Raw genomic sequence first — 17612 nt, 5'->3', positions numbered from 1 at the left:
CCAGCCACAATTTAGGTGGCAGCACATCACAAGGACACGGTCAGCACATCTTGCTGGCTGCAGTCAGGGATCAATATTGAGAGAAGAGGGGGTGCCCTTCAGCAAGCAGGTCCCAAGCTGCCTCGGTACCTACGTGCACCTGGCTGGGTTGTTTAAACTGATCCACTGGCTCCAGGCTCTGCCGCTCGCCCTCTGAACTCCTCTCTTCCAAATATTCCATAACCCACCACGATGTTCAGTAATTGCGTGTGCCACAGCAGCGTGCACATGCTTTGTAAGGCCCTCCCAGTTTCTGGGAAGGATGGCGGCAGGGGCAGTTTCCGAGTTGGAACAACTCCCTCCTCCTCCCAAGCGCTTGCAGGAAAGGAAGGGAGGGATGGGGTCACAGAGATGCCCTGGCAGTCCCAGCCTTCTTGCTACCCACAGTCCTGTAGAGCAAAGGGTGGTTATCCCAGGCCCACGCATGGCTCTGTGTAGGTTTATGGGGAGGTGTGTAAGCACAGAGCCATGTACTTGCTGTACACTTCTCCACAAACCTACCGGGCTTCCCATAAGTACCTAATCTGCTACACTGACTCCCCTGCTCTGGCCACATAGAGATGAGGAGCAGCATCCTGCTTTTTCTGCCAAGACAGCCTCATGCCTGTCCAGTTAGGAAAGAGAGGCATCACTATGACAGACCTCCATTCCAATTAGAAGCCAGTAACTATGCATGTCTCAGATTTTGGGTGCTGTGTTCTCTGTCCAAGACTTGTTTCTCAGAACTCCGGCATTCTTCACCAATTTCAGTTTCCAAGTTAATTTTGGATGCAGCTCTGTATTGAATATGCTGCAACTGCAGTACCAGCCTAGAGAAGAAAAAAACAAACAAACAAAAAAACTCTGCCACAAGAATTAGACTTGGAAGACAGAAGAAAGCTCAGTTTCCCAGCTGGGTGGAACCAAAAGTTTTGTTCAAAAAGTAACATCCTCCAAGCAATGCATACCACACTTGTTTAGAACTGCTTATCAAAAGTATCTCCAGATTGTGTTACAGCACCTTCACCACACAGCATTGCCGGCACACACTCCAACAGGCACAGCAATGCCATACAGTCTATCCAGCAGGGAAGTAGCCAACTTCGCATGTTTTGTCAGCCAGCATTATAACTGTGAGGTTAGTATGTGTGTTGCAAAAAGTGCAGAAAAGACGTAATTAGAACTGGGGACCCACTGTATGCGGCGGCATAGAAAACTTCATGTCACAGTGTTTGCTCCAAAAGCTGTGGCTAAGAGCATCATTAACCCTAAACAGCTAAATTTCAAAATACAAAGCTTGTTATCAGCTGCTGATTCCCAATGACTCTAAACAGCTTTCGATAAAGTCAGTTCTTGTTACTCCTTGTACTGCGTAGGTTGACCAACACCGCCTTTTATCAGCACTCATATACCACTCCTCCTGCACAGCCATTGCTGTCCACCACAGCCAGTTCCAAGAAGCAAAGCTAGGTTATGCCTGGGAAAACCATTCAGACGAAACACCACCACAGTCACTACGGAAAAGCCACACACGCACAGGTCCTGTAGTGATTCTTCATCGCAATTCCTCACAGTTTTTTCCTAGACAAACTCTGACCAGCCACTTCTTCTCTTAGGGGTTTCTGAATGGTTGCATCCTGAACCCAGCCAATCTGAGCTAACGTTTTCCATACAGAAAATGGACTCATCCCCTTAGAAAACCCTGTGTCTGTATCAAACCATTCACAAAAGCAAATCAAGGCTTCTCCACTTGCTCTACCTGTTCAAGGCAACCAAACTCTATGTCATCATTCAGTCTGTATCGCTTCAGGTCCTCCCCCAACATTCATGCTGGACGCTAATTCACCTGCTTCACACTCAAGATGTTTTCAGTTATTCTCATGCAATTTCTCATGCAAAACAATATTTTTTCCTTGGACGCTTCTTCTCAGTCTTGGCTTATCCCAGCATTTCCTCAGGATTGACCTTAAAATTTAACAAGTACAGTTTGAGGGGGGAGAAACCGTATGTTGTTGTTTTCATCTTATGCTAAATCCAAAACACAGCACTATACCAACTACTAGGAAGAAAATTAACCCTATCCCAGCTGAAACCAGGACAGGAAGGGAGTGCACAAGTCCAGGAACCCACATCACAGATGACAGACAGCTCAGAAATATGCATCACGCTTCTTTCCATGATATTTTAGGTACTTCCTTCCTACATTTTTCAAAGAAGGAACTAGCACGTGTAGTGTTAATTTTTAACATTGCACCATCGCTTTCTTCAGAACTAGAAATTCAACATTTTTCTTCATTACTGCGCAACAGAATTAAAAACAGAAGAACCTGAAGAAGAACTTACTGAATGATTCAGGTTTTGAGAAAAGTTAAATAGTGAACTCAAGAAAAACATTGTTTCCTTCAGCTCCAGCACACAAAGGAGACACCACTGACACAAGTTTCCCATCACATTTGTTTAGAATACACTAACAAGTAACCTAACACTTTGAAAGATTAAATACATGTGTTGCATTCAAGTTACACAGAAGTCATAATTACTTAATTATATGTACAAATATTATTTCATTTGTAATTTTGAATTAATGCATACCATAAACATACTCTGCATATTAACTGCTAATTTTAGTTAGCCACAAGGTGGCAGAAATTTCAAAGTTAAAATAAAAAGATCGTTGTAGGCTATTCCATGGGTTTGGTTTTGTTTAACCTGCTACAGCTAGAAAGAGGGGAAAAATATGTTTATGTCACCAGATTAAAAATTAAGGAACACACAGGTCCTTTTTCTACCTGTGATGGAAAAGCAAATTTAAACTCATAGCATAATACATAATATGGATGTTTAAAGGAAAAGGATATACAACCATCGATTAGGAAAGTAAAGCATTATATTTTTAAATTTTAATATCTAGATTAAAAGTTATCAATTACAGAACATAGAAGCAAGCATAAAATATGTGGCTTAAAGTTCAAAAAGCCCAAATAAGTTATTTTAGGTATTCGGATTACAACTTTTTGTGTGTTTGGAAACAGCATTAATTTTTCTAATTAAAAAAAAAATCATTTCTTAAGGGAAAATTGTAGCAAAACAACAGAAACAAATAGAAGAAGAATGCAGCTGCTAACCAGAAGACACACAACAACCAACACTGTAAAAGGGCATCACAAAGCTTTTTTTAAAACATGGCTAAAAATGTTAAAATTAAGCAATAACTCCTGTTCTCTGTCATTGGCAAATCACTAACTTTCTGCCCTCCCCAGTCAAATAATTTTATCCAAATGTTCAATTTTCAAAATTATTAATTTATTTTTAATCAAAGCACAGGAAAAGTTGATGACAAAAAATAGCAAATTAAGGTAAAACACACAAGACTTGGCGAGGGAAAGACCAAGCGACTTTCTTTGAAGTTAATGCTTACATGATCATTTTGATCAATAAATCAGTCAGAAGCGAGGTTGCATATGAAATTGCAACAACATTAATTCCAAAACACAAGTTAGACAATAGGAACAAGTAAATAAGATACTTACTGTCTAGCCTGGTCCTTATTGCCATATGTTACATTTACAACTGCAGTCTCCGTGTCAGTGTTCACTAGAGAGGAAAACACAATGGAAAGAGCTTAAATTCAGTGTCCACGCCCTTCCCACTACAAATTTAAAAGCAATTTGAGAGTAGAGCCGTACCTTGCTCACAGTTCTCCACTGTTCCATACTGAGCTAACAAACTATCCAGCACCTATCAAGAGGTAAAAGAAATGACAGATTTCAATCTCAAAACAGATTAACAAAACAAAAAACGTCCGTAAAAACACTAAAATCTGTAATAATTTTATCAGAACATACAGCATTCAAGACATCCACTCCAATAAGGAAGAGATGTTAACTATTTTTGGGAAGAATAAGCACACATTGCTTGTTTTCTTTCTCACATCAGAAAAACTGTGTATAAAACCTCATGAATCTGAAGATACAGAACATAACTCCAAGAAGTCACACTGCACTGCAAGTCCCAAGCTTTGAAAATAAACCTCCAGGTCACCTGTTCTCGGAGCGGGCTAAAGCAGAGGCAGAAAGAATTAGAGAAGAGCAAATCTGGAAAAAATCTTTCCATGTATCCCAAGCACGTGTATGTAGCTTTGCCACTCTTTGGGGTTGGTTTTTTTCTTCCTCCTCATACACTTAGGTCATACATAAAAATGTTATTCTCTTACTTAGTGGGGGCTTGTCTACTTAGAGACGTTAACCAGAATAACCAGCACACCAAGAGCTGTCACACAATTACTTTGACAGTTTTCCCCAAAGACCCATTCCAGAGGAACCACTCGCAACAGTATCTTCACAATTATTTGAAAGTCACAATTAATTTGTCATTTGATAGAAAGCTAGGGAGGAACAGGTAAAAACTTATGGTAAGGGGCAAAAGAAATCCGAACATAGTTTTATTTGGCATAATTTGCTTTATTCTAGTCAAATAGAGGATGAAGAAGGGGCAAGAAACAGTGAGACTTTCAGGAAAATCAAGGCGTCAGAATATTCCAGTAAAAACCTTGAAGATACCCATAGTTGTATCACTTCTAAAAAAATCACGTGGTATATACTTTATTTTTTTCCTGGTGAGAAATAATGTTCCAGAAAACAGTGACCGCAGCAGTAACCAGCACAGAACACATTGTGGTTTGTCACATCCTAATGTTTTGTCTCAAGAATTAAGACGATGCTGGAAAAGTTCACAACTTACACCAAGAAGTGAAAAAGTAAACTTGCAATCTCTTCTGTGACCGAAGTGCCATTCTTCATTTCAGTTAGTCTCTTAAGGCAAAATGTCAGAATGAAAGGGAGGAAACCCTTTTGGGAAAGGAAAACAAGGAGGAGGAAACAAGGAAGCAAGGACCGAAGGAAAGTAGTAGGCATAAAAACGCATCTGTGCAGCTTCCCATTGCAGTACGCTTCCACTTTATAACCAGCAACGGAGTGTGCACAAAACCCATCCCTAAAAGTGTAAAAATTCAGAGTCTACATCCTCATGAGATTAAGAATTCAAAATTATAATTTCTTAATGTACCGTATACTTTTACTACAATATAAATGAAATTTTTAAAGATAAATTGCAGTTTATATGCCCAAACTTAATGACAACTTACATCAGTATAATTTCCAATCTTTACCACCTATTAAAATTGAAATTGCATGCAGACATTTCAAAGGTAATATTTCAAACCAGGTATTTAAAAGGCAATGCACTGCTCGCCAAGTTTGAGCAATGCATTACTACTTTTAACTGCAGAATTTCCCCATCCTTCTTGCATAGGGTCCAGTAAGTTTTCTTGGCAACTGTTTTGTTTTCATAGAAAAGTCGTTAGTTGTCCTCTCCTCCTACTAGCGGAGATTAGCCTAGTCTGAGAGTTTGTCTTTTCAATCCCCTTAAAAACAACATTTTTCTGCCACTCCTCAGATCTGACAATTGGAAACTGAGGAAAAGTTTACTCTGAAATTCACTAAATATTACTGAAGCAGAGGCACTCCAGGGGATTAAAATAAATTAAAAGCCTGTGGAAGATCCTTTTAAGACAATTGAAACGTTGGCACAGATGAGCAGGAGAGTCACAAGGTCTTGCAGGTCCGCAGCCGTACTTCCACGCAAGCCAGGAGAGTCTCTGCACAGGGTTAGAGGACAGACTTCTACCATAGACAGCTTCAATTGTAATTGTGCCTCCACTGAAATCAGCGGGTGAACAGAATCTCGGGTGGGGTCAGGGTTTTAAAACAAGAAAAGCAAAGCAAGTCCCTGGCTCAGAGTCCCATTTTGAGATGTTTACTCGAAACAGGATACTGAAGAGTTCATTAGTCTGACAAAGCAATTTCTTTGTTCCTACAGTATGTCAACACCCGCACCACATTACACAGCAGACCGTACTACAATGTGAGCTGATGTCTTTAGTTAGTTAAGACAAAATTTTATTACATTTGAACTGTGCAGAATACCAGCTCATTCCCACCCTGGCCCAAAGCTGCATCACTTCAAAAATCACAGAATTTCATTTTCATCCTTAAACATACAGGAAAAGAGCAAAGCTGGAATGCCAGAGGTACCGCAAGACTTTGCTGGATGATAATTAAGCAATATTTTGTAAGATATTTCCATATTAAATTTATATTCTGGGCTAAGCATACCTTTATATAAAGACCCATGTATTAAAGTCACCAACTTCACTAAGAAAAGGAATGCTTTAAAGTTGAATCCATACAACTTTTTAAAGATACTACATTCTCTCTAAAAACTACTACTTCCAACGTGTTTCTGATCAGCCGTCAAAAACCTCAACACACTAGCCTTGCATCTGCTCCAAGAAACCTAAGAACCAAAAGGCTCCTTTACTGTTGATGCTGAGGAATAGCCCAGGACAGCGCATTCAGCATCCCACTCCTCTTCACCAGGAGTTCTCCACTTATGCTGCTCCTTAATCCTCTTCTGAGCTTTCTCAGTCAGAGACAGAGTCCATCTGGGCTTTAATCCAAGTGATTTGAGTTCCCATGTTCTTAAGAGTTGCTTTACCAAACAGATTTATGAGAAGTTTCCTCAAAGGATTGGAGCTTTCTTTAACCAAAATGAGAAACAATCCTCTTGGGTCAAAGACACTTGCTCTCCGCAGCACTGTCCTCACTAGACGCTTGTATTTTCATCACCATCAGTCTCATGCAGCAAGGTTTTAAGTGTGATCAACAGCACAGGGGTAGCCCTTTAACCAGATTGTATTTAAAATGCACTAGTAAAAAAGTTTCAGCAGTGGTTGGGGTATATGTGTGTGTAAGGAGCAAGCTTCATGGGTGAGAACACTTAACTGAACCAGCTGATCCAGCTGGGAGAAGTCATTGCGACTGTATTCAAAGCCAGATCCTCTACCGTAACTCACTTTCAAAACACAGAACTCAGCTTCTGCATGTGCTTCTTGCTTCACATGTATTTACTGCAATAGCCAGTTTCTATTCACATCCTTCGTTTTTTCATATTTCTCTTTGCACTGTCTTTTCCCTCTCCCCAATTTTTTTTCTCTAGCCCAAAGCCTCCAGTTCTGCTGCAAAACAAACATGTTTTGTTTAAGCTGCTCTTCCGTAACACTTTTCGTGTACAGCCTTGTTGGGCAATCAGAACAAAATTCAAAGCCAAGTTGGTGGTGCAGCAGCAATTCTGATGAGCAGCTGAAAAGAAAAGTTTATTTGTACAAATATTTAATCTAAGCTAGAAAAAAAGTCTTTCCTTTTCTTGAGCTCTCCTTCTAGCAGTTGTCTAAACTGAGTCTCCTGCTCTTGTTACGGCACAGATGTCTCTCTCACAAAAAGCTGCAGTCTTACACTGTGGACTTTCATTCATCAGGCTCTAAAAGCCAATTCTGACTTGATTATAAACAGCATTACCCTACACCAAGCCCCACAAATCGAGGCTGCTTTACAAGGAAACGTTACTCTTCAGTAGAGCCGAGAGCTCGAAGCACACATTAAAATATCCCAGTTCTCATGCAGATTTCACAGGTTTAGAAGTAGCACCTCTGAACAAACCAGAGCAGTTGTTTTCTGCACTTTCAGAACAGACTATTTCATACACATCATCTTATGGTGCTGTAGAATTTCTGCCCTATGGCATAAGCAAATTAGTCTCAAGACATCTGGTCCATAAGCACAGTTATCCATATTGTTTTTCTCTCTCTCACACACACACACTTAGCGATGGGAACTTCACAGTGGTGTTTGTAGAACCTGAAGTTATTTTCTCCACTCACGTAGAGCAAATCCATTAGACCACAACCGTGGCTTCCGTGACTCCTGTCACGTTGATTGGGAGTTAAAATTAGACAACACAACTGAAATCATAAATAGCGGAGGCAGAAAAAGAGACAGGAGGATTAGGGTCATTCAGTAAAAGATCACGTGGAAGTTTTTGGCTGCAAAGTCTTTGAGTGTTCCAGGTGATTTAACAAAAAAGGAGGGGGGGGGGGAAGTCAGGCAACAATATGAGGAAAGGGGAGAAGTTGTTAGTGCAAGTGGCTTTTTGATTTAAAACAGGAGAGGTGGGGGTGAAAGAAAACAAAAGAGACAGGTAAGGAAAGGAGGGGACGGGGGTGCAGAGCAATGCTGATATCACTCCAGATATCAAGCCTGGCTGAATGACTAATGCCATCTGCACACTTCAAGTACCTTGTTGATATATTTAAGTCCACAAAAAAATACAATTTTCGATTAATTATATTAATGCAGAACAACTAGCCTGGTGTGACCCCCACCAGGCCCTGGTGTGCTAAAATTTGCAGCACAGCACAAGCAGAGCTGGCATTTTGTGACTTCGCTGTGTGAAACAGGACCTCGGCAGCCACCATCGCTCTTGCAGCCCCACCAGCTGCCAGCGACTGACAATGGCAAAAAGGCTCTTCAGAGTACCTTCAGTTTGGCTTAATCTTTTTGTTGGTAAAAAGCGCATCCCCAACAAGGGGCCTGGCTAGCATGGCTTTACAAGGAAAATTAAATATGAAGAAGCCCCTAATAAATCCCCGAGGAAGCAGTCATTTTTGAAAGGAATAATCCGATAACGCTGCATCAACTGCGTGGAGGCCATAGTGGACAGGTGAGCTTGGCTCCAGGCCACCCAGCACACCTCCCAGCCTGGGCAGCCTGTCTGGACCACTGCCACCAGACAGAGCCCAAACATGGCAACTTCACCCATTTTCACCAAAAAGGTCAGAACACGTTAGTCCCTTGTGAAGGCAGAGCAGCATGGACATGGAGTACCCAAACCAGCACGTGGTCTGCCAGGACAAAGTTATTCCTCCAAAACCTTGTGAAGACAAACTGGCTTTGCCTATTCAAATGCAATGGCTCAACACATTGCAGCATGTGGTGATGGTGTTTTTCATCTTGTAGGCCCTCCAATACCCAGTTTACTGTCTCATGAAGCCATGACCATAGTCTGGAAGAATCAGAAAAATAAGTCTGGAAGCTGCTGAAGTCATTGTTTGCACACACCAGAAAGGCAGCGCCTGAAAACAATAACTCTGGCTTATTTACCACATCCCATACAAACCCTGGAGTGAATTCTTCTCCTGGGAACTTACAGTTATATCCAAATGTTCAAAACTATTAATAAAGTTTACCCTTTAATACAATTCTGTTTAGGTGGCATTACCAGCGTTTTAAGAATGTAAAGCTGCACCACAGAGAACAAAGCCAAAATTGTCAAAGGAACTACTAATTGAGTGACCAATTTGGACACCGAGGGCTTGATTTTCCACAGCACGCAGCACGTCTGTGCGTTCAAAGTGCAGCTTCAAAGCCACTTTCGGTAGCAAGGAGAACATGGCACTTTGGCAAGAGAGACCTGAGACCTCATCACAAGACAAACTGAAGACAAGGCACACTGTTAGCAACTAATAGCAACTTCTGCTTAAACAGTTTGCGCAGCACCAGAGACCAGAACGTGCATAATTCCGTTTGCCCCTAACCAAAGCGGTTTATCTTCCTGAAAGTCCTTGACTTGCTGAAAAATTAAAGAAAGTGTGCGGCGAGTAACTGGGATACAACTTTTACAGACAAGTCATCTTCACTGCACATGCTGGACTTGTTAGTTGACAGCAGAGCCGTCCTCTGGCCCAAGCCAACGTCCCTCCCTACAGTGCTAAGACCAGACACTAGGTCCCTATTTACCTTGGTCTCATTATGGAGCATCTGAAATGCTCAACTGAAAAATAAGGAGGTATGAGATGATGTGGACTATTTTAACTTCGGCGTTTCAAATTAAGCAAAATACATAAAGCAACTGAAAACAGATCTCAGGTAGAGCATCACATACAACCATGACTACACATGTAACCAACTCCACATACCACACGTGTTTATAACTGTTTAGAGATAATACTGCTGGACCATTTACATTTTTATATATACAAACACACCCCCCATGTATATAAAATAAAAAGGTAACAGAGAGAGGACTAAATGCTTTAAAACCACACTAGTATTCAAGAACAACATTTAAAAGGACCTGCCTTAAATCTGCTAAGTCAAAAATCACATAAAGTATAATTAGCATAATTTACAGATGGAAGAAGGTTAGCTTCTAAAGAAAAAAAATTAAGAGGAATCCAACAAGTGTAAGCAACATGGTAAACCATTACAGATGAAGATCAGCATCAGAACTCCCTCTCCCTCCTTTTTTTATTTAAAAATTCATATGATAGAAAAATTCACTGAGATGGTATTCTAATGAAGCTCTGAAAATAGAAGAAATTGCAAAAGAAATTTTTGGGCTACAAAGTTAGCCCAGGTACTGAATGCAGCAGGCAAAGAGTTCTTGTGTGCTTTCATGTTCTCACATTACACCCTAAGCTGGAAATAGTCTCATGAATGTGTGATAGGGAGGAAAGATTAGTGTGCATTACACTAAGGAGGTATGGGATGCAAAAAAGGAAAAAAAAAAAAGATTATCATAGTATCAAGGCTGACAAATGGTATTAAATGGTCTCCAAGGTTAAAAAAAGTACTTGATAAATGTTTAGAGAAAGGCAGAAAAACCTTATTAGATGCATGGGTGGCCTCCTTTACAAAGAGATTAAAGGGAGCAGGATAATTCAGTTTGGAAAGGAGCGAGAGGGAATATGATACAGGTATTATGAAATAACGAATCATGTAGAGATGGCCAAATTGGCAGCTTCTATTCACCCTTCATCTAAATTAAATGAAAACAAGTTTGAAAACACAGAGAAATAAGTATTTATGCAACATTTTCTGAGTGCAATTAAGCACCGCACAATATCTGCTACAATACTTTATTAATCTCCCCGCACCTCACACTAAAGGTGTAACTTCAAGAGCAGTTTCAGATAATGTCAGAGTTTATGAACCAGGTCAGCACTAATGCAAACACTCCCGACTCAGTACCCATCCTGATTTCCAGAAAATTAAAAAGCACCATCACACAGATACGTCCTTAAAGGCAGCAATTGCTGTTTTACACGGCTAACCCTCATTCCCAGGATCTCCTCGTGGGCACTGCTGGGGCCCCCTCCTCCTCCTCTTCCCCTTCCCCCCCAGGCAGACGGGCTACCAGGACATTTCTGCGGCTCGGCGTGAGGGAAGGATCACATGCTGGGCTGGCAGATGGGTGTTGTGAAACGTAGTGGGAAGCAGCAGCAACACTAGCTCGTGTTCATCTGCCTCCACTCGCATCGAGGCGGCCAGTTTAAGTGGAAACACTCTCCACTACTTCTACGATCTCATTTGTAGTTTGCCAAAGGGAAGAAAAAAAAAAAGCTATAAAAGCATTACTATCCAGCGAGCATCCATTGCCCAACTTTGATTAAGTGATAGACTACACAAAAGCAAGGGAGCCAGCAAATTTTAAAAGAATGCTTGGAAAATACACTGGGATAAGGGATGAATTTTCTGCTTTATTCACAGCACTATATTGAAATACAATTGTTGCTTTATTGGCAGTTTCGACACCTTCCCGTGGAAGCATCCCAGCACTGGTCTCTGTCAGGAAGACTGCTGCTCAGCCCCACAGTGCAAGTTGCAATGTCCTGCTCAGTGCCGTGAAAACCAGAAAGGAAATGGTTACGTTTTTCCTTTCCCCCTCAACCTTTCAGTCCTCCCAATTTCGTTAACTCCATATCATTACAGAAAATGTGTTCTTTTTAATTGGAAGATTTATCAGGAAGAATTGTATTTCTCCTATGCGCTTTAGTCTTTTCTCTGTGTGTGCACATGTATGTGTGAAAAAGGCACTTTTGAAAGCTATTTTCTGTAGCTATTAAAAAGACTTGATGCCGCTTCATTACTGCTCTACGAGGCTGGTGCTAGTCTGATATTTTTAGTTTCAGCATAATAGTAGTTCGTTCATTTAAAAAAAATGCCTTCTATAAAGTTGGAAACCTGTAACTGTAACAGAAATCTGTCAGACTAAAAATCAATTTTTGAATCATCTTTTGGAACCGATCAACAATTACAAGTTCCAAGAAATCTCTCGACAAGAGCACAGGGATAATTTCATGAGGAGGCCACACATAGGAAAAAATGTTCCTTCTGGTACAGGTATGCTAGTGCATTATAGAAACAGGGCCAAGTCAGTGCTTGATACCAGGGAAACCTTTCCTGGGAAAATTGTCCCATATTCTATCATAAGCATTTCCTCTAGGATCTGCTTATAACTACCTAAAAACGAGAGGGAATCATAGAGGAAAATCCTGTAAAATGGATTTAGTTCACAGATCAGCGCAGATAAAAATAAAGTATATAAGAACTCAGATGGAGATCACATCTGAGACGTTCCCTCTATTGTGCACAAGACTCAAGATGACAAGCTTTCAGGAAAAAGATAAGTCCTTAACAACCACTTCATGAATATCTTAGCTCTCTTTATAACCAGGAAAAACTATAAGAAGATTGAATCATTTTACCTGAGTTATATTTACAGGACTCCCCTTCCCCCTTTTTAAATTGGTCATCCATGAGATGCATGCCATGTCTGTGGCTTCCCAGCAGTCCTACTAAGGGACAGCACTGCTGTGGACCAGACATCTAAGAGAAGGTTTGGCCTCTAAACAATGAGTCTCTGAAATACAAGATACTACTGAAGGGAGGGAATTGTTATCTGCATTTACAGAGGCTTACAGACACATGGGCTGGGTTGCTGGATATTCTCATACAAAACTTTCCCTCGAGCTGTCAGTGCGTGTCACCTACCTCACGTCTCTAGTTATTTTGCTGGCATGGCAAAACTCCTGTAAACTCCTGTACCTGAATGCAGATTGTCAGTAGCAGCCTCATAACACGCGGGGCAGCTCATTCACTTTAGTTGTAACAGCTACAGCTAAAAATGCTAAAGTCATCCCAATAGCTGGAGAAGACAAGTTTCTCTTAACCTACATCTCCTGGTTTTTATGGCTATTTTCAGGGAGAGGGGAGGAAAGGGGACAACCTTATCTAGTCCCTGCTGTGGGGACTGGACACTGAAAGAAGTAGAGGAGGTTGGAGCAGGACTCAAGAATTCAAGCCTGGGGTCAAACGAAAATACAAGTTATATACATTTTACAGCAAGGAGACATCTTGGTGGAGCAAGAACACCACCTTCAAGTATTTTAATTACTTTGAGCTGCAGAATCAGAGTAAAATAAAATCTACAGTAAAGGTCTCTACAGTGCTAACGCAGAGATGAGAGCTTTGCAAACAACAATTAAGTGCTGTCAAAGCCTTCAAGCTGCAGAAACATGAACCTTGGAGCAAAGGGGAATCACAGGATTTTTGAGTGTAGAAAATTTCTAAAATTTCTGTGGTAAAACACATTATCTAGCAGCTACCTAATCATTCAGATAGTCATAAAAATAAAAGTATACATATTTAAAACACTCAAAACTAAGTTATTAAAAAAACCCTAAAAGTGAAAGAGGTATTATCGTGAAATTCTGTTAAACTCACATTTACCAAGATCTATGAGATTTCCAAGTCTAGCTTAAAGTATGCCAGCATTACGGCCAACTCATGCACTAATCTGAAAGGTAAGGTTTAAGAGGACATTTACAAAAAACCACAAACTTGAATGCGATTATCTAAACTAGAAATTAAGATTGCAAGAGATGCACTATGCTAATACCATTTGACCTATATATACCCAAACAAAACAATTCAGAGTGTGAATGCTGAGTGCTAGCTGACAGCTTGCAGACTATAAATTACTTTTAAGTGTCAATTTTGAAGGAGCAATCGAATGACAAGTAAGATGACTGGAACAATTCAAGGAGAACGGCCACAGTTAAATGAGTTAACTACGCCTAACGTGGTTCAAGAGTGATCTCTGCTTCCATCTACAAGCATTCAGAGCCTTCTACAAAGAAAGGTAGAAGAGCTTTCCCTTCGCAGCCTTGCAGGACGTATTCAGTCACCAGCAAGCTCTTCAACTCTGACATTTATTGTACAGCCTCATTATTAATAAAATTAGAATGTTTTTCCTTCTTACAAAGGGAAAACAAAAGAGATGCAATCACAAAGCAGGCAAATTTACATTGTTCCACTCGCTTTGCAGTAATTAATAGTTGCACAGACCTGAAAACTGAAATACCCTTATTCCTCACAAGCACTGGAATTCACAGAGGAAAGAGGGACTACCAACTAACATGGATGATATATGTTTTTAGGTGTTTGTTGTTCTTTGAATAAAACAGAATTGCTTGCCTGGAACATAATTAATTGCCTGCTATTCCTCAGGCCTACTTATGAAAAGCACAAGAAATCAGATATAATGCAGCAGAGGTCTTCTCTATTCTTACTGGCTCCAATTGCCACACAGGAAAGTTTAGACCTAAGTCTCTGCTTTATATTTTATAGCCAAGTTTTCAATTCAACTAAATAATCAGCTCTGCCCAAGACAACAGGCTTTAGCAGCTAAAAAAGCCATTAGAGCTGTCCTTTGCAAAAGTCACCCTTGTGCAAGCACCTGAGCAGTTCGGTAACACCAGGTGCTAGACTAATACACCTTGTTTCTTTTAAAAAAAATCAACCTGTTATTTTCCAGAAACCTGGACACTCAATTTTGATGCAACTTCTTTCTTATGCTCTGAAACAGGCACTGCAAGTATTCGGATAAGTGACTCCAGACTTGTTTCACTGCTGCTCCCTAAGTAGCTGCACAAGCTATCCTCCACTAAAAGTATCTTAACTCTCTACAGCAATATTCCCCTGAACATGAATCAAAAACATCTGTAGTAGCAATAAATTAAGAGTAAAGGTGAACAATACTGCAGGGCACCGAGAAGTTGTATGCCATTTACCAGTTTCACATTTACTATACAATAAATTATCTCCTCTTGTCAAAACAACTCATTCTCCTTAAAAAGCTTAAAATTTAAATTTTTTGACATTTAAAAAGCCAGCACTGTTTAAAATAAGGGAAGTGGGAGTGTAAATCCCCAGTAAACGCCTGTATGAACGTACACTTCATTCTGATTTTTCACCGATTCATAGCGAAATACTCAGCCCAACAGAAGGGGAACTAGATTTTTAGGCACAGAGGGAAAAAAGAGTACTTCAGTGCTTTGCTATTGACATGGGAAGAAAGAGGAGGCGGTGTAAGAGGAACTAAGAAATCTTGGTTATTCGTCTGCTGAATATTTAGGGAGCCACAGCTCTTAAATCCCTGCTCATGGCATCTGGATGAGATTGAAACATGCTATTCAGAGCTGAGCATAGCAAGAAGATGCAGAAAGCAGTATAAGAGGACTGCTAGAGCAGGGGAAAAATTTATTTTAAACCATTAGTGGCATACACCTCTTGCATTAAACGGTGGCTGTGCATAACAAAAGCAGCAACAAACCAGGGTGGCCCTTGCCTCGAAGAGCTTGCAAGACGTAAGCAATGGGTGCAACAGCTACCTAGGGAAGTACTGGGGGGGCCCACAGGAATGGAAACATCCACCTGATCATTTGGTTGATATTTGAAGTTGTCCCCAGCCAGCCTGGCCTCCTCCAAAAGCCTGGAGCCGGGCCTCCTTACTGCCTGGCCATAGACATGAAAAATAGGCAGCCCAAGTGCTGAAGGAAGTATAGCCCGGCTGGGAGGCCGGGGAGGTCATGGCAGCAGCCAAGGACCAGTGGCCCAGCTGCTGCCTGAGCTTCTGGGGATGGAGATGAAAAGTAAGGCAGGAGCATCCAGGAGAGATTTCACAGGGAACTGGATCTACACCATGTAGGAAAGGACATTGGGGAAGTGACCAGCTACTGTGGAAGTAATAAGTACTGGGGATGCTTCCAAAATATGAGGGGCATCATGAAAGAAAGCTCTCCAAAAAATCTGCACAACAGAGTTTAGGGATGAGCTGCATCGCAACCAGGTCAGAGGAAGGAGCAGATATGAAGATCAGGATCCCAGGTCAATGACCACACAAGAGTACCTTTTGGGTGTAAGGGAACATAGGATGAACATAAATAAGAGAGATGGAGACAAGCAGTAGCAGAAGCCTCAGAAGTCAACTAATACACACTCTCTTATAACCACATACCATCACACGCTCCCCCCAGTGCTCGGTTTCAGGGAGATGGAAACAGCTCAGTACACAGAAGCAGCCACATACAAGAAGCCTTGAAGCCAGAAAGCATGAGATACAAAACACTGATGACATGATTTTCATCACCCAGATACTCAAAAGGAGAGGGGAAAAAAAAAAAAAAAGATGGGCCCATTGCACATGTTCTACTATAAAGACAGGTTCTTAAATTATAAACAACCACAAGACACAGAGCACAGCATCCCAGAGAAGACAAGAAATATTTAAAATGCCAAGAAAACAAACACGAAAACCCAAACCACCCTTCCCTCCCCCCCCCCGCGAAGCTAGAAGCAAACTTCCCAATAAGCAACGAGAATGTGTCAGAAGCTCTAAATAAAATATGGATACTGAATGTGAAGAACAGGCATTTGCGCCAGCACAGCTCCTGGAAGCACTACAAACAGCACCTTTCTGCAGACTTACTGCTCCTAACTGCAAGGCGGGAGGAGAAGCTGAGGACATCCCATTTCCAGATGCTTTTTTTTTTTTTTAACTTTAAAAGAGAAAATGTCCCACTGCTTTGGGGACCTTTTACCAACATTTTTTAAGGTCTTTGACTTTAAATGGATTTGAGAGGTTCAGACTAAGAGGCTGCCATATTGTCCCCTCCAGGACATCACAACGTCCCTGGCAGCAGGGCTGACAACACTAGAAGAGCTGCTGCCAGCCACGGAGGCTGGCTTAGAAACCTGAACACCCTTAGCTAGAATTTAAAGTCTAAACACTCTGTACCACCCCAAAAATACATGCAAGCGTTTGGCCATTCTTCCACATAGCAACAGTAAAATTACTTTTCCCTCTGCTTACCCGAGAGCATGCTTAACTTTCAAACCAGCATAAATAGTAAGCTCAGCTATGGCAGAAAAAAAAAAAATTATGGGATGGAGTAACATGGCCAAGTGTGCTGCAGCAGCCTGTGGAAAGCAATACCCCATGAGGTCTGGCAGCAGATCAAGGGCAGTCACTTCAGTTGCTTTTCAGATTATATAGCTTTGTGAAATTATTTTGGTAATATTCAGCCTTCTAAAAACCTCTCTACGGAAAGCGGTCTTTTCCAGTCCCTTATTGTTGAGCTCTTACCCACCAGTGCACAATGTGCTACTGTAGTTGTGCTGGCTACCATGCCAGCAGCGCAGTAGTGGTACATGCTTTTGAACCAATGAGACCAGCCCAGAACATGAGGAATGTCTCCCTTTCCAGCCTCCTCTTTAATTTTAGCGCGCGCACAGCTCTGCTGCCAGTGCAGGCCATGCCAGGCCGATATTTGATTTGTAAACAGACACTCCAACATGTTCATCTTAGCTGCGGGCTCCAAGCTATCTGCTGTTGCTCTCAACCGGCACGCGGGAAGACTTCTGCATGTAACCTTATCTGCAACCGTGAGCTTTCACAAGAAAGAGGCAGACAGTTAAATGTATTTTGATGATGATATTAGCTTTTCCTAGAAGAAGGAGGGGAAAAAAAAGCAGCCCAGATATTCCCTTTGTCACCCTCCAGCCCGAGTTCTGGGG

At 41.3% G+C, this 17612-nt stretch overlaps 1 protein-coding gene across 1 annotated transcript in view; it reads right to left on the bottom strand.

The window, feature by feature from the left end:
- Positions 1–17612, bottom strand: part of IGF2BP3 (insulin-like growth factor 2 mRNA binding protein 3) — a 120624-nt gene that overhangs the window by 42229 nt on the left and 60783 nt on the right. The window contains exons 4-5 of the mRNA XM_009325760.1: positions 3705–3756; positions 3549–3612 (exon numbers count right to left, since the gene is read on the bottom strand). Of these exons, the coding sequence (XP_009324035.1) occupies positions 3549–3612; positions 3705–3756 (116 nt within the window). The remainder of the gene's footprint in view (positions 1–3548; positions 3613–3704; positions 3757–17612) is intronic.

This window comes from Pygoscelis adeliae, unplaced genomic scaffold (genome assembly GCF_000699105.1).
Source record: "Pygoscelis adeliae isolate BGI_AS28 unplaced genomic scaffold, ASM69910v1 Scaffold226, whole genome shotgun sequence".
Lineage (NCBI taxonomy): Eukaryota > Metazoa > Chordata > Aves > Sphenisciformes > Spheniscidae > Pygoscelis > Pygoscelis adeliae.
Note: the sequence above shows the minus strand (reverse complement) of the source record. Positions and strands in the feature narration are given on the sequence as shown.